General features: G+C 55.0%; 1 protein-coding gene across 1 annotated transcript in view; it reads left to right on the top strand.

Annotated features, from left to right (window-relative positions):
• Csmd2 (CUB and Sushi multiple domains 2) overlaps positions 1–25,103 on the top strand; it is a 540,652-nt gene that overhangs the window by 191,036 nt on the left and 324,513 nt on the right. The window contains exon 5 of the mRNA XM_026406835.2: positions 4,076–4,283. Within this exon, the coding sequence (XP_026262620.2) occupies positions 4,076–4,283 (208 nt within the window). The remainder of the gene's footprint in view (positions 1–4,075; positions 4,284–25,103) is intronic.

Here is a 25,103-nt window from a genome sequence, read left to right as displayed (position 1 = left end):
CCCAGTTTTCCCATCTGTCCATGGGAGCAAGAGCCCTGCTGAACTGAAGGTGGACCTGGGCGTCTTGTGAATAAATGCACAGAGCAGAGGCCCTCACTCGCAGCCGCCGTTCAGTGAGGGTTAGTTGTCCTTGTGACTGTTACTGCCATGACCACTGCTGGCCGGTGCTGTAGGCCAGACCCTGTGTTATCTAATTTAAACCTCACAGAAGCCCTCAGAGATGAGAGTATCACCGTCCTCTACTTTGAGAGAGGGACCTGAGGCCTGGAGAGGTGAGGAGCTTTGCCCGGGTGGCAGGGCCAGGATTCAGCCCCCGTGTGGGTGTCCCCCAGCTAGGACCTTGACCACTGCTGTCTGTTGCAGGCCGTGGTGGTGGCCTGTGACCCTCTGCAAGAGACTCACAGTGACAGCCACCTCCAGAGTTGCTCCAGCCCTTGGTCCAGGGCTCGGGTGCATGTATCCCCCACAGGGTCCGCCAGGCCAGGGACTGCCTGGGCCCTGGTGGGTCCCTTGACTTTCCTCCTGACTTGCCCCGGGGGCTCTTGGAGGGGAGCCCCTGGGAAAGGGCCCCAGGTGGTCGCTCTGCTAGGCGGGGGCTGCCTCAGGGTGGGGGCTGGGGGGCTGCCTTTCCTTCTTCAGAAGGAAGCTGGCCCCAGGGCTCAGCCACCTCTCCTGAACAGGAGCTTCTGGGTCAGCATCATGGTGACGGAGCCCCGGGAGGCAGAGAAGCAGGTGGGTACTGGGGGAGGCTCTGGAGTCCCTGTCCTGGGTTCAAATCCCAGGACAGGACATGTGGTTGCTATGTGACCAGAGGAAGGTTTCTAATAAATCATGAGCCTCCATTTCCTCGTCTGTAAAATGGGGTGGCGTGCCTGTCTGCGCAAGCAGGTTGAGAGTTGAATGAGAAATGCAGGTGAAGGCTCCCGCCTGATGCCCTGTCCCTGGGGAAAGCACCACAGAGACCTGCATATTCGACAGTCAAGGCCTGTCCATCGCCCCAGAAGGACAGTAGGATCTGAGGAAGGAGCCCCGGGGTCATGGCGATGTTCTTATGGAGTGGCAATCTCCGATAAATGCCAGATATAAAGGGGCAGACACCGGAGTCCCCAAGAAGAGGGGACTGAGGAGGCTGAACAGGTTAGGGGGCCCAGTATGGACAGGGACATGGTGCCATACAGTTTGAGGAAAGGGACAGGCCGTGGCTCTGGGTCACTCCTCCCATCTCCCTCCTTCTTGCCCCTGGGCCTCAAGATGGCGGCCTCTCCCAGGGCCTCCTGGCTGTTTCTCTTCTCAGAGGCTGAGGAGTCCCAGGGAGGGAGAATATGGACAGAGCCCAAGCCAAGGACTCTAGAACCTGCCCGTGTCCAAGACGGTGCCCTGGAGGTGGCCTGAGTAACGTCCCGGTTCCTCCAGGGCCACCTGGACCTTGAGCGCCGTGGTGGAGCCGGCAGACAGCAGCGGCTGGTTCTCTAAAATCCTGGCTAATTGGAGAGAGTTCAGCAGAGCCCAGCGTCAATCCTAAATAAAGTCGTAAACTTGGGAAGGCAGCTATCAGCAACATACACCTGCCCCTCGCAGGATGCATGGCTTCCTGGCGGAGCCCCGGGCCCCTGCCAGGGGAGGAGAGTGCACATGAATATTTCAGGACCGAGGTGTCGGCTGAAGGTCGTACTTTAGGACCACGAAGTTGTGACCGTGAAATGCGGTGCCGTGTTTGGAGTAGGAGGAAGTGGCCAGACAGCGGTTACTGCCTCCTGAGTCCACACAGGATGGGGCCAGAGCCAGGGCATCAGAAGGGCCCAGGAGGCACGGGTAGCATCTTCACAGGGGACTGGTGGCTCTGGACCGAGGGACATAAGCGCCCAACACTTGTCCAGAAGTCGTGGGCTGAAATCAGGAAGTTGAAAAATCTCAGGATGACTCACCAAACCCCAGGGAGGTGCGGTAGAGGCCACCCCGGACTCCACTGAAGCCCTAACTCGGCCACCTCCTGTGGGGCCTTGGGAAAGTCATTCACCCTCCCTGAGCTTCATTTTCCTGTTTCATTTATTTGCTCGGCAGATGGGCTTTGCAGCTGGCTGAGGGCTGCGGACAGGGCTGACATGGCCTTGCTTTCAGGGAGTTGACTGTCTAGATACTTGTTGCGGTTTAGATACGAGGTGTCCCCAAAAGCTCCCGGGTGAGACATGCAAGAAGCTTGGGAGGAGAAATGATGGGGTTATGAGAGCCTTAACCTAATCAGAGCATCAATCCTGATGGGATGAGCTGAGTGGTGGCTGGAGGCAGGCAGGCGGGGTGTGGCTGGAGGAAGTGGTGGTCGTGGGGCCGTGGCTTTGGGGTCTATATTGTATCTGGAGAGTGGAGTCTCTCTCTGCCTCCTGGTCACCATGTGAGCTGCTTCCCTCTGCCACCCTCTTGTGCCATGATGTCCTGCCTCACCTGGAGCCTCACGGAACGGAGCCAGCTGTCTATGGCCTGAGATCTCTGAAACCGTGAGCCCCTAAATCAACGTCCTCTCTTAAAATTGTTCTGGTCAGATCTTTTAGTCACAGCAGCAAAAACACTGACTAAAACAATATTAAATAACAAGAATGGGCCAACGAGAAATGAGAATTCATTGTGAAAAATTATGTAGTGCTCTGAAATCTCAACTGGGGAGAGAAGAACCTTCTGGAAGGATCTCTAGGGACAGCGAAACTTGACCCTCAAGGGCCCCCGCTGGTCAGCTCTTCTCCTCCTACCCCACCCGCATCCCACCTCCCTGCCTGCGAGGGAAACCCCTGCCAACCCCAGCTGCCTGCTCTTGTCCTTCCCTCGGTCCCAGACGCCCTCTCCCTGAGGCCACGAGGCAGGTGGCCCTGGGTGCACCATGTCCTGCCAGCCCCGAAGACACTGACCATGCCTCACGGCTACCACCTGGCCCCAGCCATCCTTCCTCACCTGGGTCCTCCCAGCGGCCTCACCGGGCACCCCTGCTCTCTGCCTCCGCCTCTGTGGTCTGTTCTCTGAGGCAGCCTGAAGGTCCTGCCCCACTCAGGACCTTCCACTGGCTTCTCCTCTTATGGGAGTCAAAGCCCCTGTCCTCACAGGCACCTCTGAGGCCCTCCTTGTCCAGCCCTCCCTGGCCTGGCCCCCTGCCACTCTCCTCCCTGTCCCTGCTGCTCATCCTCTCAGGTCTCTTCTTATTCTTCAACAGTGCAGGCCACTGTACCCCAGGGCCTTTGCATTTGCTGCTCCAGCTACGGGAATGCTCTTCCTGCAATGATCACATGGTCCTCTCTCCCTCCTTCAGGTCTTGGCTGAAATATCAACTTCTCCTTGACATTTTTCTGACCCACCCTTTCCAAAATGTCCATGCCCCATGGGACACACCTGTCCCCTCTGCTCTTGTCATCACCTCCTTTGCCTGAGTTTCTTTATTGGCCATGGAGTGGCCTTTATCACAGGGCAGTGGCTCTTGTTTTATTGAACTGAATCCTCAGCACTTTGTGCGGGAGGTTGGGACGGGCACAAGGCTGGGTCCCAGCCGGCTGGGGGATAGGGCAGGAGGAGACGGCAGAGGTGGAGCGGGGGTGTCGGGCTGAGTGCCCTGGGTTCTGCCCCGGGGAGTTGTATTGAGTTTCTGTTTTATCAAATATCCCACTTAAGATTTGGTGGGAAGAGACGGTCTATTCCCGTCGGTCGTGACCATGAAGGTCAACACAGTGGCTGATTTCTGCTCCTTCCTGGTCATTGGGGAGCAGTGTGGGGTCGTGGTTAACAGAGCGCTTGCTAGGAGAGGGTCCAGATATGAGCTCTGCCATTCATTAGCTGTGTGACGCTGGGCAGGTCATTCAGTGTCTCTGGGCTTTGATGTTCCTTATCTGTTATATAAAACAGCCATATCTGAAATCCTCCCAACGGTGCCCAGCACCCAGGAAGGGATGTGGAAGAGTTCAGAGTCACTTTTCTTCTGCCCCTTCAGGCCAAGATCCCGTGTGAACGGTCTGTGTGCCACGTTCTGGGCCCCTTTCTGCCCCAGTGCCAGGTCCTGGGGACCAGACCTCTCACGTGATCCCCTTGTCTGTGCCCACAGCGGACGATGCGTGTGGCGGGACCCTGCGGGGCCAGAGTGGCATCATCTCCAGCCCGCACTTCCCCTCCGAGTACCACAACAACGCCGACTGCACGTGGACCATCCTGGCCGAGCTGGGGGACACCATCGCCCTGGTCTTCATCGACTTCCAGCTGGAGGACGGGTACGACTTCCTGGAGGTCACAGGGACCGAAGGCTCCTCCCTCTGGTAAGCACCGGCTCCTTCCTGCCCGTCCCTGCGCCAGGACGCGGCTAGTTCCTTGTTCCTTCGACTCCTGCTCGGAGCCTTTCCGTCTCGTCCCGATGAGAAACCGCTCGGTATTTTTAAAACTCGGGTAAATTTTAATAGTGATTTTCACGTCGGATTCGAAGCATGTCCTTGATGCAGAACCCCTCGATGGGCCTTGGGTGACTTGCGTTGAGACTGAAGTGTTCTGGTTTCAGGACGCGGACGGGGTCTCGGTGACACTACCTGAGCTCTTGTTTCCTTGAGAGATTGGTCTAAGACTCAGGTCCCACCGCGGGACCAGAACCTTCCGGGGCGATCACTTTCCCACGCCCAGGGCCCTGCGGGGCGTGGCGCTGTGTGTTGGTGTGTGCACAGAGGCATCCACCAGCTTTGCCAAGGGTGCCAGCTGCCCGTGGTGTGTCCCACGGACGTCCTGGGACGTTGCTGGGTCAGGGAGAAGACGGGTGGCTGAGGACTCAGCAGCCTTGGTTGCCTGGGGCCTCCCAGATGTGGACTCAGACGTGCCCGCGCCCAGGTTGGCCTCAGGAGCTGCCTGTCGGGTGGAGGGGCTCCCGGGCTCCTGGGACGGCTGTGGTTGTGTCCCCGGGATGAGACGCGTGAGGCTGAGCCCAGGCAAGGATGTGTCCAGATGTGCTCTAGGAAGGGACCTTGTGGTCTCTCTGCTGCAGACGGGGTGTGGGAGAGGCTGCTGGGAGAAGCAGGAGTGGCCGGGGCCAGAGTCAGACAAGGTGGGGTCCCTGGGCATCAGGGCTGTGGTGGATCACAGGACCCGGGACAGGAATCCCGCCTGACGACCGAGACGGACACTGTGGGAATGGACTCTGCCCAAGGACAGACCCCGATTTGGGGACCAGTGCACCCAGGAGAACTCAGGCTTCCTGATGCAGCGGCCGGCGGGGCGGATGCAGCCCGGAGACCTTGGTCACTCCTCTCCTCCCCGGGGAGGTTGAGAGAAGCCCCTGCAAGGCCAGGCTGGCTCTGCCCCCGGGAGGTCGGGGTCCCCCAAACCAGCCTCGGAGCGGGAGGGAGTGGGGTCCGAGGTCAGCCGAGCCTCCTCTGCACTACAGTCCCCGTGAGAGGCCCTGCCCCAGACCTCGGACCCCTCCCTGCCTCTTTTGGTAAAACACTTTTTTTTTTTTAATTGTAAAAGGAAGACCAAACAGAGAAAACCTACCGAGGTCAAGAGAAATGAATAACAATGATTAAAATTCTGTCATATTCCCCCTTGGTCCTTTTTTTTTGCCTGGCCTAGTTCAAGCTAGCTGGCAATGTTAATATTTTATATTTATGTATTTTGATATGACAAAATTATGATCTTAATATTTCTGTAGTCATGTATTTTTTAACTTGGCATGAGATCATGAAAAATTTTTCCTATTTTTGTTACAGATGCCCTCCAAACTATAAAAGGCCTGATAAATGTATCATTTATTGAGCATTTACTACCAATAGATGCCAGGCCAGCTCTAAGCTCTTTCTAGCTAAAATTTCATTTCTTCTCCATAAAAAACTCTGTGAAGTAGGTTGCATAATTTTCCTCCCTTCGCAGATGAGGAAAACGGGGCCCAGAGAGGTTAGGCTACTTGCTTGGGGTCACACAGCTAGGAAGGTACAGACCTGGGATTCCAACCCTCCCCCGGGGTTAGGCCTATTCTCACGCCTGTCTTCTCAGGACAGCACACAAGGATACACTCCATTTGTGGTGGCTTTCATGGCTGTGTGTCATTCCCTCTTCAGACTGCAGCATAGTTTACTCAGATGTCTTGTTGGATTGTTTTTACTGTATAAAGAGACGCCCAGGTGGATATTCTCACCGGTCCCCTCTTTCCCAGGCTCAAGCCCTGTTTGATTCACTTGTTTATCGGTGGGTCCCACCGGTCTCCCACGGCCCCTACCCCCCCCCCCCAGGGGTGAGTCTACACATGGTCCAAGCTTCTCGACTGAAACAAATCTGAAAGAGTCTTCTTTTTCCTATTAAGCCACTCAGTGGGGAAGGCATTAAGCAGAGGAAATCGTTGGGGGACTCATTCAGCACTCTTTGCTCTAAGATTAAATTATAATTATTTACAGGGTTGGTGTCACCATCCCAGGCAGGATGCATTTGTTGTTCTAATTGATACGCGCAGAGCCATTACGGGAAACCGACGTGGAGGCTGGGCCGGTGGGAGGGACGCGCTGTCCCTGGCCCCTCTCCTTTATGGATCCCCGGCTCCCTGTGAAAACCCCAGGCCGCCGGTTTACGAGCAGACTGCTTCTATTTGTGCGCATGAAGACTTCAGGCTGTTCTGAGTTCTGTGCCGAGGCAGAGCGAGACAACAGATCCTGCTGGAGAAGATGGATTTGAACAGAGGGGCATCCCTTTACCTGTCGAGAAATTGGGGACCCTTTTGAGAGAGAAAAAAAAATCTGCATGCATGTCCTGTACCGGGCAGCGGGCAGAAGAGAAGGGGGCGGGCCATGTCCCTGACTCGTGTCCACACCGTGCGCCTCCCTCGAGTGGGGAACCTCGGGAGAGGTTTAATGGGGGGTGCGGGACTAGTAAAAGAGTCCTGGAAACCTAGGACGGATGATTTTTTTGTTTGTTTTATTTTGCCAAGTGAGACTCGTAGAAGAAAACCTGTCAACTCTACAAGCACATCATTTTGTAAAACAAAAGACCACCCACAGCCAAAATGTGGCAGGAAATAGTCCCTTGGTCACCTCATGTTGACATCCAGGATGATGGGCCCCAGAGCCCACATAAACAGCAGTGCCTGCCTGTCACCAGAGCCCTGTGGTGCCCATGTGCACACTGGTGGTCCACGCCGGCCTGGGGAGTCCAGCCCTGCGTGTTTGGGACAGGAAAAGGCTGTCGCTTTGGTGAGAGCGGAGCCTGGCTGCTCTGGCAGGTTTGGAGAGTCCCTTGGGGCGTCGAGTCACTCTCCCTGTGTGAATTGCACCGTGTGCGTGACATTGACCAGGAGCCAAAGCTGGGTGTCAACAATCCAGACAGTAGATTAGGTGCTGTTCCGTCACTGTGCACGCATGCCTACACACACACACACACACACACACACACACACACACACACACACACACTTTGTCTCTGGTTCATTCAACTCATTTTAGAGGCCAGATTTCTCACCTGACCCTTCTGCAGGTGGCCTGTTCCTTGCTCTGCTCTGACCCAGCCGGTTCCCTCTGATGGTTCTGAGCGTACTCCTTCCCCCCAAATGAGAGGAAACTGCCGTCACCGAGCACGTTGAGAGCCCTAGGCCAGCGAGCCGCTGCCTGGCCCCACACGGGCTGGACAGTCCTGGGACAGGATCATCGCTCAGGGCTCATCTCTAAGGCAAAAGGGGTCAGGCAGGCATCTCTAGCAAGCGGAGCCTCCCGGGTCCCCTTCTCAGTGGCGTCCTTGAGGCCGTCCTCCACACCTGGTGGCATCTCACCAGGTAGAAAGGCACAGCGTGGCTGCCCAGGAGGACCCGGCTCTGGGTGAAGGGTCTGGGAACTGGTGGGGGCGTCCCTGGGTCAGAGTGGAGGACGCCCTTGCAAAGGTCAGAAGGCGGGGGGTGGGGAGGGCGCAGAGCTATTGCAACCTGCAGGCTCATGGTGCTGCCTGATTCTCCCTGCCACAGAGCGGGAGCTCCCTGGTCCCTGGGATGCTGGGTGGAGAGGACCCGGTCCCAGGCATTCTCCAGGGAAGATGCACCCACCACACACCCCTCCCAGGGGCCCGGGTGTCCACTTCTGAGCCCAGGCAGCTCCCTGCCCCTGAGAAGAGGAGAAGAAAATCCCTGCTTCCCTCTGCGCTTCCCAGGTCGGCTCCTGGGCCGTGGACCCGCAGGCTGCTTTCAGACAGAGCCTTTCCCTGGGAAGCAGCTGGGCCACCCAAATCCAGCAGCCAGCCCGAGGGGCGCATGGCTGACCCTCCTCACCTGGCCCCGCCTCTTCACCTCCCGGGAGCCGGGAGGAGTTCTTTCACTTTGTTCTCCTTCGCTTGTTTGATTTCGTATTTGTAGGTGGGGAGACGCTTTCCGTTTGAATTTTTTGCTAGTGAGATCCTTTCTCCTTTTGAAAGACCTGGTTTTAATCATGAGGCATTTTACACACTAGGAATTTAAGCCAACCAGAAACACTTGATCTCCGTGACTTTTAACTAGAAATTTCTTACAGAAGCCTATTAGATGCAGATAGAGAGTGAGAATTACGTGCCAACGGGGATCTCTTAATAATAACTATTTGCTTATTTGCTCATTCACGTGCACTTTATCAAACCATCGGCTGAGATTATTTACGTTCATTGTTACTTTCCCCCTATTTATTCTCCATAATGGTTTGTTGAGACCCTTGGACCCAGCAGGCTCGCCTGGGTGCTAGGGAGACAAAAGACACAGCCTGGGTTCCTAAGGAGTCATTGATTCACTCCACAGATGTTTGTGTAATAGCCATGCACTGTTCGGGACCCTGGGGCTCACACTCAGAGCCAAGCGGCAGAATACTGTTCAATGTTTTATAATATCATACGTTAGGGACTTTTCTAAGAGGCAGAGAGAAGATACCCCAGGGAATGAAAAGGCAAATGTCACAGCCAGGAATCTTCCAGTTCAAGAAATAGAAACCCACCTCTGACTGACTTAAGCTATGGAGGGAATGTGTTGCCTTCTGTAACTGAAAAGCCCAGGAATTGGCTTCAGGTACTGCTGGATCAAGGTATACAAATAATGTTGTTCCCCCTCCCAAGGGTTTGCTGTCCTATGTGTCAGCTGCATTCTCAGGCAGGTTTTCCCCATGAGCCGGCAAAAGTGATATCCACCTCCATCAAGTCTCTGTTTCAGCAATCCTAACTGGAAGGGAGCGTCTTTCCAGAGGGTTCCTGTAAAAACTCCCAGCTAAACCTTGATTGGACACCACTGGGTCACGTGCCCATGCCTCAACACCCTGGAGCGGGAAGGTCACCTCATTGGCCAGACCCGGGTCACATGACGGCAAACCCCACCCAGACCTGGAGCTGGGAGTAGGAGAAGGGGCTGTCCAACCAAGGAGAACCTGGTACTAGGAAGGCGGAAGCAGATTGCCCTGCAGAACGTGTCTGTCTCCCCAGCGTGACGGAGGCACTAATGGGGGACTTGGATGCACAAGTCTCCCAGGGGCTCACCTTTGACTTGAACTGAGGAGCCATCTTGCTGCAGTGTGGAGCAGGACAGAGTCCTGCTGTGTCTGGGTGCTGTAAGCTAGGCTCAGGGGACACGGCTGGAGGGGCAGGAGAGGAGGCCTGAAAGGACCACCGGCAGGTCAGGGAGAACCCAGCCCAAGTTCAGGATTAGAGCGAGTTCCCAGGCTGTGGAAAGCGACCGTGGGGGTTTAGCAGGGAAGTACGACGACCACTCTAAACTTTGATTCAGTCACACCGCAGGGGCTAGAAACCAGCTGTAAGTCCCTTTTGCGGCCGCCCAGGCTCTGGCTGATCCAACCTTGAGCCTGGGCAGCTGTGAAGGGAGGGGGAGGACGAGGTGCCACAAAACATCTTGCAGAATTGGCTGCGCCTGGGGACTCGCGGGAAGGAGGGGTGAGGACTGGGGAGGGTCCAGGGCGAGTCCCACGGCCCTGGCTGGCGATCTCTGCTGGTCTGCTCATCGAACAGAGGACCACGGGGCTGGGGCAGAGTCGGAGCGCTGGTGCTCGCTGGCCAGCTCTCCAGCACACACCGGGCATTGATGAGGAAGTCACGGTCACAGCCAGGAAGGCCCTGAGGCTGGAAGCAGGGGCACCGCTGCCCTTGGCCATGATACACAGCCCTTGGGAGAAGACTGGGGAACTCGGTAGCTCTGTCCCCAAGCTTGGTGTTCCAGATGACCCCGCAGAGTCATCCTGATGAGGACGACCCATCTTCCCCAGCAGCATGTCCACCATCCCCCAGGTCACTCCGTTATCTCCATCTTCATGGCCGACGTCTGTCCATCAAAGTTCACTCAAACTGCTAGGGCCCTTCTCTCATCGGGGACACGGACAGGGCTCGGCACTGGGAATACAGACATGGCCCGGGCCTTTGTGGGACTCATGATCTATTTTGGTGACACCGAGCTCTACACACTAATCACTGAACAAACATAAAATACCCCCACGGTGCTCCGTGAGAGAGATGAGCAGGGTGCGGAATGAGACTAGCATAGATCCTGCTACAAGATGAAGGGCCGGAGGAACTCACTGAGGGGACAGGATATAGGCCGAGACCTCACTGTTGAGAAGTGTCTTAGGTTGGTCCTCTGCAGTGTCACCCTCTGTGATGCCAGGAGCAAGGTCGGGCCAGGGCGGGCAGAGACGCTCCCTCACACCTGCATTGTTCGGTGACACAGGAGGCTGAGCCTGTCTCAGTGGCTGGGAGACACTGGGCCTGCTCCAGCTGAGATGCGGATCCTGCCACCTCCCTCCCTGGGCTGTGGGATGTCCCGGTCCCTTCTCCTTCCCCGCCGCATCACGAGGCTTTAAGCCACACCAAGAAACCGTTCTCGCTGTTGGAGCCCATGAAATCGCCTCTGTTCTATCCATCAGGAGCCAGCCCATAAATAACTAGCCTTTAAAATCTCATCTCCCATATCTCTCCGAGTTGGAAATAGCATTACGAGCTCTGCAGCCGAGCCGTAGGAAAGGATTAGTGCCCCGGTATGCGGCGGGCACGGGAGCGTCTGCGGGGCCAGGGCCAGGGCTCCCGCGTCCTCCACGGGGTAGCAGCGGGACTCGCTTGCCTCTGTGGGTGGATGGGAACTGGCTCCCAGGAAGAGAACCTAAGCCAGACCTGGGAGGGGCAGGGAGAGAGCCGGCCTTGTCTGCAGCTCTGCCAGAGCTCCGGTCAGGGCCGTTCTGTGCGTGGGGAGCCGAGGTGGGCAGCTGGCCTGCCCCCCGTGGGCCCGACCACAGGCAACAGGTTGGTACTAAGTGTGGCATCTGCGTGGAGGCCTGTGCCAGGGCTGTGAAGGGCAGCAGACAGCAAGAGGCCGTCCTCCACCTCTCCCGAGGAGCTGCCAGATGCCTGATGCTGCAGCTAAGGCAGATGGAAGGAGCTGCTCTGGGCCCTTCCAGAGCCCCGGATCCTGGCAAGACCTGCCTTCCGGAACCATGTTGGTTCACTGAGAAAGTTCAAGGTCTCTGTTTTCTCATTTGGCCACAAACCTTCATTCCGCCCGCTCTTGGCTGAACTTAACGCACTATTTATTTGACTTGGGTTTTCCTCTCTGCTTGGTTCTCTCCCGGAGAAGAGACTTTTCTTTTCATCCCGGCGATCCCTGTCCAGGGGCTGGGGTCTGACACCCCCAGGCTCACCAGGGGGTAGGATTCACACAGGAAACCAGCATCGGAGGATCTGATGCGATGTCAGAGCCATCGCGGCCGAATTCAACACCAGGGACGGGGCAGGGCAGGGTTCAGGGTTCATCTGAGCAAAACGAGAGGGCGTTTCTGATCCCGGCTCCTCAAACGGAGGCCCCCACTGGCGCCCCACATCTTTTCTTCTTGTTCATCCCCCTCAATCTCCACCCGGGCCTTTCCCGAAAGCCATTTCCTATAAGATCGTCATCAGAGACCATCCCCGCCCCAAACACTGCCCCTTCCCGTTGCCAACTCCAGAAGACACTTCCTGGGCCCCTCTGACGGGTCACTCTGCAAGTGGTTCTCCTTTGGGAGCCGTCCTTTCTCGGCTCTGTCCTCCCCTTACGGATTCTTCCTTGCGCCTCTCAGACCCTCCCTTCCTCCTCTCTGTGCGTTGGTGTCTCCGAGGCTCTATGCCCGCTCCGCCACACGTCCCCCTGGGTCTTCATGGTTGCGTTCATGGTTTCTGATGCCACCTGCCTGTTTGGTCCCCGACGGCTGGCCCCAGCCTCCTCTCGGAGCACCAAACAACAGCTCCAGCTTCCTGGAGGGCACCCCTCCTTGCTGTCCCACCAGTGTCTCCGATTCAGCTTGTCCCCCCTTCACTCACACGGGACCCCTAGGGTAGCCAGAGTTTGCTCTCTTTCTTGGTCGATGGCTCGGCCCTCTACCCAGCTATCCAGCCCTCTGAGATTCGCGTGCCAGCCAGTTGATTGCTGGGTCACCCCGGGGTACCTCCTACACTAAGTTTTCCACCCCTGCTACAGCCCCCTGGACCCCGCATCCTTTTCTCTTTGTGGGTTTCAGTGGCCTCCCAGCATCTTGGTTCTCTCCCAGGCATCTCCCCCACTGCTAACCAGAACGGCTTAATTAAAATGCAGCTCTGACACACCAAGCCCCAGGCGGAAACTTTCAATCATCTTCTGTTGTTTAACAGAATAAAATGCAAGCCTTTGATAGGGCACACAAGAGCCTTCTGGAACTAGCCCTTGCCTACCCCCAGCCTCCTGTCTTGCTGCTTCCTTCTTTGAAGTTCATGAACCCCAAAACTCAGCCGTGTGGCGAAGGAAGAGTTCTTTCTGGTCACGTGCCTGTCATGGGTCCATGGGAGTAGCTCTGACCCTCCGTGCTATATCGGTGGGCACCCAGGCTCAAGGGGGCTCTGCCACCCGGGAACTGCACAGTCTAGAGGACGTGGCCTTCCCAGTGCCACGGTCCACCCAGAGCAGGATCGTCACTTACTCCTGCTCCAGATAAAAGGCACCACCTTCTAATCCACAGTTCACTGGGCAGGAAGGGCTGCGTGGTCCCGTCTAGCTGCACGGGAGCCAGGAGTGCAGAGAAGTTGCTAGAAGGCCCCGGTGAGCCCGCCTCCCCCGACACCTTGTGTGTCTGCTGATGAGAGTCCTGCTCCTGTGGGAGGCCAAGCCCTCCCCTGGGCTCCAGTCTCAATTCCCCCCAAACTTCCCCCTAGATTCACCCTCTCCTGCTTGCCTTCCTTGACAGTCCTTCCCTGTCCGTGTCCCTGCTGCTTGGCCCTGGGACCCTCCTCTTCTCCATCTACCTTCTTGCTCCAGGCGTTTCTGATCCCAGCTCCTCAAAGCGAGGTCCCCACGGGTTGCCCCACATCTTTTTTCTTCTTGTTCATCCCCCTCCGTCTCCACCCCCGGCCTTTCCCTAAAGCCATTTAGTATACGATCCTCCAACCAATGACAGAGTTGGCTTTTCATGCCAGTAGCTCTCCATTTAAATTTCCAGCCCCGAGGTGTCTTCTGGGCTCCCTGGATATTCACAGGTGTCTCAAAATGAGCACGGCCAACGCAGTGTGGGGAGACGGCCGTCACGTAAGATGGACCATTTTAACCATTTTCAGTGTACGATTGAGTGGTAATAAGCACTTTGGTTATTTGAGGGCCACTCTCGTTTCTTCACCTTTCCAAACAGAAACTCCAGATCCATTAAAGAATCGCTCCCCACCGTGCCCCTTTCTCTGTACAAACCTGACTTCTCTGGCTACCTCCTGTAAGTGCGGTCACACACGATTGCTCTTCTTGTGTTTGCCTTACTTCTCGTAGCATACTGTTTTCTAGGTTACCCATGTTGTAGCATGTGCCTGGATTTTAATAATTTTTAAGGCTAAGTAATATTCCATTGCGTGTGCATACCGTATTTGCTGTATCCATTCATGGACATCCAGGATATTTGGAAATGGGCCTCCTCATCCCCTGTTCACCCATCGTCTCGTCTCTCTCTTTGCCTTCCCACATCTACCTACTCCCAAGAGGCACTGCTTCTGCACACTCTCTGCCCCCAGCATGTTTGGGCTGCTCAGTGCCTGACGCCCTGTTTCTACCGCTGCTGTAATCCACCCTCCATCCAGCAAGCGTGACTTGTTAGCCATCCAGTTGGGTCTCTCCCTGTTCCAAGCCCGCCAGCAGCTTCCCATCCGTTAGCATAAAATCCTACAAGACCCTGCATTTATCCAGCCCCTGCCTGTCTCTCTGACTTCCTTCCTGTCCCTCATTCACACCCGCTCCCTGTACCCCAGTCATGCTCTCCTTCAACCTGACCCTTGGCAGGCTAAGCAGGTCCCTCCCTGGGCCTCTGCACTGGCTGAGGAACTCCTGCTACAAGGTCTTCAAATCTTCTTCCTGAAGGTTTTCTTGTTTATTTGTTTGTTGGTTGGTAAGACATGGCTCTTTGGAAACAGAATTCAATTTAAATCCCCCCATCCCTGTCCATGAAGTCCAGAGTGGCCCTTTATTCTCTATCACACCATCTTGTTTTATTTGGGCATTTGGCACTTAGTAGGTCTCCAGAGTTGGTTGGTCAGGAGGACAGACCTGGCCCCCGCCTGGCCAGTAACAATGTCCTGTGGCTAACGGCAGAGGTGAGCATGGAGCCCCTCCACCGAGTATTTTAAGTCATGACCTTGCTGGGGGACATTTGCAAATTAGCAGTGACTCTTGCTGATTACTCCTCCTGAACAGTCTGATTAATAATTAATCATCAAACTGCTTGGCCAGAGAAGGCTGATCAGTGCAAGGGAAAAAAAAAAAATCTTACATTATGCAAGTCATTTGGCCAGTCTTTAAAAAAAAAAAAGAAAACAAAGAAAATGCTCAGCGGTTGACGGAACTGGAGAGCTTTGATTGCCACGTGAGCCAGGTGAGGTTTCTTGGTTGTTTGTTTTTCTTTTTTGTCTTTTCTCCCCCCTTCCCCTTTGACTAAGAAATCAATTAGGCTCCAACTTGCAACCTCGGAGAGAGAGAGACGGTGGAGCCCAGAAATAGAAATGTGCTAAATATCACTTTCTTTTTTATTCCTTTCCTTCAAAAGAGTTTTGGTCTGAGAGGCAGAGGTTAAAATTAGCCTGTTTGCTAAGTGAATGCCTGTCTGGCACCTGATGTCGGGCTCTGCAGCCACGCTGGCTTCAGCTCTTCCTGCGTGGGGCCGGGGAGGGACTGACGGGCACTGCACGTCCATCCACCCTGGGCTGGGGACAGAGCCAACCTGCCAGCGACCTGTCCCACCAGGAGTCCTGATAGCGCTCTGTGCCTCCCGCCCACAAACCGCAGGCAGAGAGGAGGAAAGACAGCCAGGGAGATGGACAGACTCCTCATGGGCAGGAGGAGCTGGGCGACCTCCAGGGAGCCCATGAACCTTCAGACCGCAGCCTCTGTCCTCAAAGGCCCGTCCTGCACGTGGCTCCAGCTTCTTCTCTAGATTCCTCTTCTGGAATGGCCGAGGGGAGACTCAGGGAAAGCAGAAGAGTTGGTTGATGTCCATCTCTGGGCCGGAGAGAAGGTGAGGGAGAGAGGATTGAGCAGGATCCGTGCAGCTCTGACCCCATTCACAACCATCAGGGCGAAAAGGTGGTGTCCAGGACTCCAAGAGGAACCCCCAGGGTAGGATCAGGCTTTGGTGATCCCAAGGGATCCCAGTGTGCACCGCAGGGAGAACCTGGAACTTCGTATCCTTCGATTTACCTCTCCCCAGTCCCCACCCTCCACTTTCCTTGGCAACCACTGTTTTCTCTCTCTCTCTCTCTCTCTCTCTCTCTTATTTAGACTCAGGGTCTCACTGAGTTGCTTAGCGCCTCGCTTTTGCTGAGGCTGGCATTGAACTCATGATCCTCCTGCCTCAGCCTCCCAGGCCTCTGGGATTATAGGTGTGGCCCACCGCTCCCAGCTACCACCGCTGTTTTATTCTCTTTCTATATATTCTATATGTACTATGTATCAAACCCTCATTTTAAGATTCTGCATATAATTGGGATCGTGCTATAGATTTCTTTCTGGATGTGGCTTACGTCTCAGGGAGCAGTGGGTTAATCATGTGAGATGACAGACAGGTCACCTTGTTCCACTGTAGTAACTATTTTGAGATATCTGTCTGTCTATAGATATTTCCAAATATCTCCAAATAGATAGATCTTAACACCTCCTATTGTCTATCACACATATACCTAGTAACATTTATTTTTTAAAACAAATAAATAAACACACAGGCAAATCTCTGTCCCCTGCCCGGAGGGACCAGAGGCCATTGCAGAGGTTGAATGTCCTCACAGATCTTGCTGCATTGAATCTTTGTACCGTCTTGAGTCAGGGAGTACACACCCACCTTGCAGATGAAGACATGGAACCTCACCTACGTGCTCTCCTCCTCTGGGCCTTCCTGTCCGGTTCCTTCTGCAGATCCTAGGCCAGCCGTTGTTCCCAGCCTCAGCCCTTGCTCTCGGAGCTGCTGCAGACTCCCTGGCTTCCCGGAGCCTCTGATTTCCCGCCTCCCTCCTGCCTTAGTGCCTTGGAAGAGCGTCACCACGCTAAGAAGCTGCCGTGCGCCCAGCGTTGTTCTGGGGTTCACGTGCACGATCTCACTAACCCTTAGGAAACGCTGTGGAAGAGGGTCCCACCATCGCTCTTTCAAGTGGAAAGCTGAGATGGGAATGATGAAGACATCCGCGAGCGTCACCTACAGGAGGCCCCTGAGCCAGGAGTTGGAGCCCCAACCTCTGAGCTCCAAACCCTGACCTGTCCCCCACCACCCGCTTCTGCTACTCTGGGCTCCGGCTCGTTTTCTGTGCTGACACCACGGCAGGCAGCGCGGGGCATGGCTTTCAAAGTCAACCTTGGACTCCGAGACCAATTCCGCTGCCAACTCTTCTGGTGACCCCGGTTAACTCACCCTCTCGGGGCGTTACAAAGAGTTACAAGAGATAATCTGGCACAGTGGACTTTGAGTGGGACCAGCGTTTCAATCCTGCTCGTGTCCTTGCTCCAACCTTGTGTGGCTGCGGCACCAGGGCCTCCCTCCCTCCCTGGGCTCCCTGCAGACAGCTGCGCTCAGCTCCCTTCCCAGGTTCAAGGTGCTGTGTGTGGGGTGGGGCCCGACCTCTGCAGCCGAAGGGCAAGGGAGGCTGCTTCCGGCTGGCCCAGGGCACAGGCTTCGGCAGGGGACTGTTACGTCCCTCTGGGCCCGGCAGCTCTGAGGTCCCGGGGCCATTTGGCAGCATCCTAAGGGTTCAGGAGAAGATCGGGTGAGCAGAAGTGACTTTGACTCTTGCTGCCAAGAAGTCACTCCACTTTCTGAACGTCCATTGTCCTGGTTTAACAAAGCAGTGGGGGGCCCCTGACCCCCTCCCACCTGGCTGGAACTTGGGGCCTGGGACTTGGAGACTTTCTCATTTTTCATGAATGAACACAGGGCCACACATCTCCCTCCAGCAGGGTCTGCCCGTCCCAGGGTGATTTTTCTGGACCCGGGAGGGTCTGGGGAGGAAGAGGCGAGCGCTGTCTGTAGAGTCCCTGCTACAAGCCAGGCCTTCGTCCCCTCTCGGCCGCTTAGTCTCTGTAGCAACCGTGGGAACTGAGGTTCAGCCAGGCCATGCGCCCCTGGTCACAGAGGTTCCAAGTTGCAGGCCAGACCCCTCTTTGCTTCTCTGTCTCTGTCTGTCGTGTGGACCTTGGAGGGTGGGGGAGACGGTGGGCTCCCGGAAGCACGCTCCTGGGCCCTCACCTGGGCCTCAGCTCCTCCACCCTGTGCTGCTCTGTCCCCTGGGCTGTGGCTGAGGGACACTGCAGGTGGCTTCCCAGGTAGCCCGGCTCCCTGAGGCCCCGTTGGCCAAGTGCTGCCGGCGAGGGACAGCCCGCCGTCCCCTTCCTTCCCTTTCCAGCAAAGCCCTGTCACTGTAGACAAATGGCCCGTGTCACTCAGCCACGTCTTCTTCTCTCATTGCTGGTCTGTGGCCCGACTTGTCCTGATAACCTGTTCCATTTAGTGCTGTCTCTGTGGGTCCCCAGGCGATGACAGCCCAGCCTTGGCCCCGACCAAGGAGAGTCCCGGGCAGGCAGCCCTCGCCATCACGGGCATCTGTCAAGCTCCATCAAGGGACACGGTCCACACAAGTGTCCCGTGGGTCTGCTTGAGCAGGGGATGACATCCTGGAGGCTGGATAGCGTCCCTGCCTCCTGCAGCTGTTCCAATGTCCCAACCCTGCGGGGTGGCGCCCTCCCGATCCCCAGTCCCTCTGCCTGTGGTCACCAGCCAGGCCGCGCCCCGGCCCCACCTCCCCTGGCGCCTTAGCAGGTAATTACCTTCACAGGCAGGTTGACAAGTCTCTGGCGACTCCCAGCCCGGCTGGAGACGAGTCATCATTCCGTATCTGGAAATAACCAGCAGCATCGGCCGAGATAACGCCAGGGTAGAACTTCTCCATTCGGGGAATTAATTAGGATTCCTTATTAAAGATCCAATTAGGCAAAAGGGCATTTTTATCTGTGATAGTCAGCTGCTCTGGTTTTTCTAAAGCTATCACTCCAAGTTTTTTTTTTTTTTTTTTTTTTAAGAAAAGGAGGAAAGCAGGGGGCTGCGTCTTTCTCCTGAACAATCCGTTCCTCCGGTGCCAGTTACGTCTTCATCAGGATGTGAAAATAGATTTTTCTCATTCCATTTGCAATGCTTTATCTCTTCGGGGTCTGGTAATGACTCCACGGTCTCCCTTCGGCAAGAGCTGGAGCCCAGATGGGTTATTTGGGGAGTGGGATGTTGGGTTTGGATGACTACATGACAAACAGTATTTTTTGAGCCATCTGATTCTGTGGGCTGGCAGGAAATACCAGCTCTGTGCTGTGCTGTGTGATGTTCAGAATATTACTTTGCCTCTCTGAGTCTCGGGTCGGGGTAAGGATTAAGAGTAAAACGGTGCTCTGTAGGAAAGTGGCTATGGGCCGAGGGTGTAGCTCAATAGTAGGGAACTGGCTTTTCAGGTACAAGTCCTCAGACTTGATCCCTAGATCAAACACTAGAAAGGAAAGGGGAAGGAGAAGTGGGGAGGGGGAGGGAAGGAAGGAAGTGGGTGAGAGTTTCGTCATCTGTGAAATGGTATGGAAACTCCTCCCTCTTCCTCCAGTGAGCCTCTGGGAGGGTCAAGTGAGATATTATGGGACGTCACCTGGCCCATGAAGGGCACATAGTTCCCATTTGTCAAGCCTGAGTCAGCTCATTTTGTATTTCTCTCGAAGAGGCTTCCTGAGGTTTCCTTGAGAGAACTGTTCCTGCTCTCCACCTGGAGAGAATTGACTCACTTTGTCCCAGGTGGGGGTCCCAGCAATTCTCAAGTCCACCTGAGGCTGACACTTCCAGCACTACATCACCCAGTGGCGTCCTCAGTTGGCTCCCAAAGGAAGCAGTGCTGGGGGTGAGGTGGCCTCTGGACCTCAGCTGTCCTGCTGTACCTGGGACCTGCGGCCCCAAGGTCTGCTGACTCCCCTGGGCATACGTGGCCACACCCACAGATTTCTACTGGCATCCCTGAGTAGAACAGCTGCAACTCACTGATCCCAGAGAAGACTCGGGGAAATCACAGATTCCAAAGCTTCCAGAAAATTCCACAGAAAGTGTTGTCCAACCGCCTCATTCCACAGAGGAGGAAACAGAGACCCGCTGAGCATCACTGAGTGGGCCGCAGCCAGGTGCAATCCACGCCCTTCCACTCACCTGCACGAGGTGCTTCCTGGCCACCAGCCTGGCTGCCAGACCTCGTGTGAGGGTCCAGGCTGGTGCCCGAAGAATCTCTACCATGATCCCTGCTGGACACGACACCACATTCCTGTCCTGGTTTCCTGTAATTTATTGTCCCTTGGTGCTTCGGCTGACCTCAGGGAGGAGCCACTTTAACCTCTGGTACTTTTTCTCACCTTTTCTCCATATGGCCTTGACCCCAACACCCTCCTTAGAGGGCTGCACCCTCTGACTCTGCTCCTCCCCTGCCACCTCTCTGACCTCACCTCCTCCCCTGCTCTCACTTACTGACTCCCACAGCCACACTGGCCTGCTGGCTGCTCCTTAGACACTGGGCATGCTCTTCCCACCCCAGGGCCTTTGCACTTGCCGTTCTCTTCCTCTGGACTCACTCCCTCACTTCTCTCAGCTCCCACCTGCAAGGCCACATTCTCAGCAAGGCTTTCCCAAAGCACCAGTTGAAGGTGCCACAAGCCTCTTCCCTCTCTTTAAAGTGTGTTTCTTGGCTGGATGCCATGCCTGATAGTACCTAGCAGGAGGGAAACCTAGGACTCAGGAGTTCTCACCCCCCTCTTTAGTTCCAGCTCCCAAAGTGCTACTGCTTGACAGCCATCTCCTCCAGATGAGGACCCTGAGGCACAGGGAGGTGGCACAGGCGTTGCCCAAGTCACCCCTGGAGTTAGTGTGAGAGGAGCAAATCCCAGGGTGACCTTCAAGCAACTCTAGAGGTCGAATACTCCCAGCCTCTGGGTGCAACCTCCCTGGATGATGTCCCCAAGCTTCTCTGGGGCCTCCAGGACACGGCCGTGTGCAGGACCCAGACCTCTGTCCTGGAGACAGATGCACTGCTGAAGAGAGCGCCGTCTGGGCTGAGAACCAAGGAATCTCTCCCCGGCCGCCTGCTCGCCCCCTCTCCCATCCTGCCAATTCCCCCATCAAATAATTCCTGATAATGAAGTTAGGATGATTCATTGGTTTTCTGATGAGCGTGAATTCATCATCCAAATCTACATATTCCAGTCCCCTGGCATGTGCTCTCCGACTCCAACCTGATTAATATGGAAAGTGCTTCATCCTGTGACTTGAGCAAGAGAAAGCCCCGCTTAGTTTTAGGGACCCAGGGAGCTCGGGCCTCCGGGGTCCCCGGGAGATGCTGCTGGAGTGGGTGGCATCGGGAGAGGGGGTGAGCCCCTCGGGGCCTGGGTCCAGGTGCCAGCAGGCCCGGCAGAGAGGGGAGGTGGTGTTCAGGGTCGCCCCTGGGACGAAGGGCACTGTGACCTAGAAGTCCCCACCTCAGAACCTGCAGGGGCGCTCCACATTCACCACCTGGCCACTGGGGTCTGGGGATGGCCCACCCACATCTGGGAACCTGGACACCCGAGCCAGATCCCTGCCATATGTCCCCACGCCTCACCAGAGGCACAGTAAGCATCTAGAGATCCTCCCGCAGGCCAGCGGCTGGGGTTGGTCCTGCTGCAACCCCTGGTTGAAGAGTCCCTCGATTTAACATCCAGCCGCACCACGTCCCCATCCACCCCAGACCACCCCAGGGTTCTGCCATGGCCCAGGCTGGACCACCTCTGGCCCAGACCCCCTCAGAGCAGGTGATCGCCCACACCCCTCGGGCCCCTCGGGCCCTGACCAGCTGCACACCCCTCCCCGGGAGGCCCAGAGGCTCTGGAGCCAGTGGCCCCGACCTCAGCTCCAGCCTCTCTGCGCCTCTGTTGCCCAGCTTTGAAACAGGGCTGAAAGGATCGCCAGCTCCCACTCCTTCGGGCCGCTGTGCGCTTCAGGTCACCCCACGCAGAGCGTCTGGCCTTCCGCACGCGGGTGACGCTCATACCGTAGCCCCCGCGGTCCCTCATGGTCACGGTCCCGGCCGTTCACTGACGTGGCCTGGGGGTGCGCAGGAGTGGACGCAGGACGTGGTGGGCGGGGCCAAGCACCACGTCTTCACGGAACCGCTGGGAGCCTCGGGGGACAAAGGGACTCGGGACTCCAGGAAAGATGGGGGTGTCGTTTCCTGGGGAGTCAGTCTTGCCCCGCAGGAGATGAGGACTCAGTCGGTGCCCTGGGTGTCCCAAGACAGAAGTCCCAGGAGAGGTGACACGGCACGCATCTGACGCAGGAGTCCACTGCGCCCTCGTCCTGGTTCCCATGTCCCCAAAGCAGGTCTGAAACAAGGGTTCAAGGGCAGGCGGCATATGGGGAGGGCGGGTCAAACCAAGAGAGGAGGAGGGTGTGACCCCAGGAAGGGGCAGCAGCCAAAGAAGGGTGTGAGACCCTGCCAGCCACCACAGTGGGGGTGGGACACAGGCTCACAGGACACTCTGGGAAACCAGGTCCACAGAACCCAGCGAGGGACGAGGGCGCAGCGGTGTTTATCCACCAGGTCCTGAAAGCCCAGGAAGGAGGCTGCTCCTGGGGGCGTACAGAGTGTCCAGAAGAGCAGCAGCGGGAGGTGGTGAAGGGACAGCATCTTTGCCTTAGCCTCTGCAAGCCATGTGACAGCGAGTCCACAGAGACCTGCAGAGGGCACAGTGGCTGGGCAGAGTGGGTACCAAGGATAAGACTCCATCCTCAGGGCCCCGTTGCTGTGACTGTAAACTCCTCTGCCATCACGCACACAAACATACACACGCGCACGCACACACTACACACACACACTCACACACACACACACACGCATGCACACACCACACACACGCACATGCACGCACAGGTACGCAGAATCGCTCCCTGGGACGCACGCATCTGCCATCCACATTCAAATACTTTTGCAAAGCTTGTATTTGGGGGCTGTGCACTGAAGTTGTGCTCATTTCCCAAGTTGTAGGCACCGGAGGTGAAGTCACCAGGAGCTCATGCATAGTCGAGCAGGAACGCCCACCTGGGACTTTATTTAGACATGCCCCAACATTCCCTCCGTCACTTTCTGGAACCACTGGGAGAGGTTTCAGAACGCAGCCTGGGGAGGAAGAAACGTGCAAAGTTGAGACAGTCTTTTCTCCCGCGTGTGGGCGAAAGCTCCGTCGTGCACCCCATTACTGCCCTGTCGTTTGTCCTCTCTTGGCCTCTGCCTGGGAGGTCGGCGGGAGGCGTCGTACCTGGACTCAGACAGACCAAGTCCCACTAAGCTTCCTTGGACAGTGACAGTCTCCCAGCATTCCCTTCTGCAAAGTGGGCACCGCAGTGCCCAGAATGGTGCTGGCCACACCAGTGGTGTCTACTGAGTGCTCCGTAGAAGCCATTCCCCTGCCTCCTTCCTTTCTTAGAAGTGATTTGGGTTCTCTCTTTTCATCCTCTTCTCTTGCTCAGCCATTCAGACGGTCCCAGGCATGTGACCCAGATATTCCTACAGATGTGGGGTGGAGGACGGGAACATGAGGATCCATTCACAGCCATAACGAGGCGTCATCAATTTATTCACACATACTATTATGCCAGGGACAGCCCATTAATCTCTTTTAATGGGGCAACAGAACCTTTTATCAGCCTGTTTGCTCTGGTTCCCTTCTCGCATCTGGTGATTCGCCTCCTGCAAACGGGCTCAGGTCCCTGTGCAGGGCCCGGCAGCACCAGGCCCTGACTTCTGCTTCCAAGTCACCCGAGCAGCCTCTGCAGAAAAATAGCAAAAGAGCAACAATTGATTTCCAGCAAAAAAAAAAAAAAAAAAAGAAAGAAAAAGAAACAGAACTTAAAAAGAATCAAGGGTTTTCTTTTCTTTCCATTATAAACATAAGCATGGTTATCAAAGAAAATTTAGGAGATAGAGAAACACTGGGTAAACGCCTCCGTGGACATTTTTATCTATTTCTTTCTAGTCGTGGCTTTGTTTTTAATTTAAAGGGCTGTAATCATAGACTGCCCGTGTGTGTGTGTGTGTGTGTGTGTGTGTGTGTGTGTCCCTATTTTTATTATTTACAAAAGCAATTCATGTTCATTGTGAAAAATTCAAAACCCAGGGGTACAGAATAAAGCTGTTGAGGTCGTCTGCTTCTCAGCACCTACGCCAACTCCACAGTCCTCCCCATGGGCAGCCATTATTAGCAAGTGACCATGTATCCTGTGGACCCGTCTCTTTACGCACCTTACACATATCCAGGGTGGGGGGTATGTGCGCATGACCCTGTGGCTTGTTTTTTAAGGTACATTTGGATATTTCTCTCTTTCTCTACACACACACACACACACACACACACACGCACTTCTCATTGTTTTTAACAACTGCCTCACATTGCATTTTCTCACCGTCTCCAACAATGCTCCAGTTAGCACCCGCATGCACTTAACTTAGGTGCCCATTGGTGCATTTATGGGATCGCTCCCTGAAAGTGCAATTTCTAGGTCACCGTATACATTATTTTAAAATGTACATTCTGCCAAAATGTACTCCTAAAAAGCTGTGCCAATTTAAGTTTTCCATCAACTATGTATGAGGCTGGGCTAGCTCCCTACCTCCTCCCCAAAGAAAAGTTTTGTCATTTTTATCCATCTCCGTGGGTGAGCAATAACACCTGAGTTATCTGGGGACAGTGGTCCCAGCCCTTGGGAGACAGATGGAGGGGGAGGATAACTTGAGCATGGGGGTTCAAGACCAGCCTGGATGACACAGAGAGGCCCTGTCTGGAAAATCAGAAACCAAGAAACACTCCATCTCATTCTTCTTGTGATTTCCATCCCTCCAATTAGTGTAGCTGTTAATCTCTTCATGTGTTTGTGGCTATTTTTTTCTCTGAATTGCCCATTCCTATTCTTTACCCATTTTTCTATTAGTTTATATATACTATTGATTTGTAGGTGCTCTTTATATATATTACACAAATGGAGCACAACTTTTTCTTTCTCTGGTTGTACATGATGTAGAGTGACACCATACATGCATTCATACCCATACATAGGGATAATAATGTTCATCTCATTCTACCATCTTCCCCCTACCCACTCCCCCTTCCATCCCTTCTCTCCCCTCCCTCTCCTCTGCTCTATCGGAGTTCCTACTTTCTTTACATGCCCCCTGGGTCAGCATCCACTTACCAGAGAAAACATTTTGCCTTTGTTTTCTTGGGGATCGCTTACTTCACTTAGCATGATATTGTCTAATTCCATCCCTTTACATGTAAATGCCATAATCTCATTCTTCTTACAGGCTGAGTAGTATTCCATTGTGTGTATATACCACAGTTTCTTTATCCATTCATCTATTGAAGGGCATCTAGGCTGTTTCCATAGTTTAGCTATTGTGAATTGGGTGCTCTTTATATATTTTGAATGTTAATATATACTGTAAAAAAAGTTTGCCAATCAATAAGTTGTCATATAGTCTTGTTATTTTATTCTCCCTCATAGGAGAATTTTTAAATGTTTATGTGATCAAATCACCTCATCTCCTGATTGGGTCACCAA

The sequence above is a fragment of the Urocitellus parryii genome, chromosome 11 (assembly GCF_045843805.1).
Source record: "Urocitellus parryii isolate mUroPar1 chromosome 11, mUroPar1.hap1, whole genome shotgun sequence".
NCBI lineage: Eukaryota > Metazoa > Chordata > Mammalia > Rodentia > Sciuridae > Urocitellus > Urocitellus parryii.
This window is presented reverse-complemented; position numbering and strand designations above follow the sequence as displayed.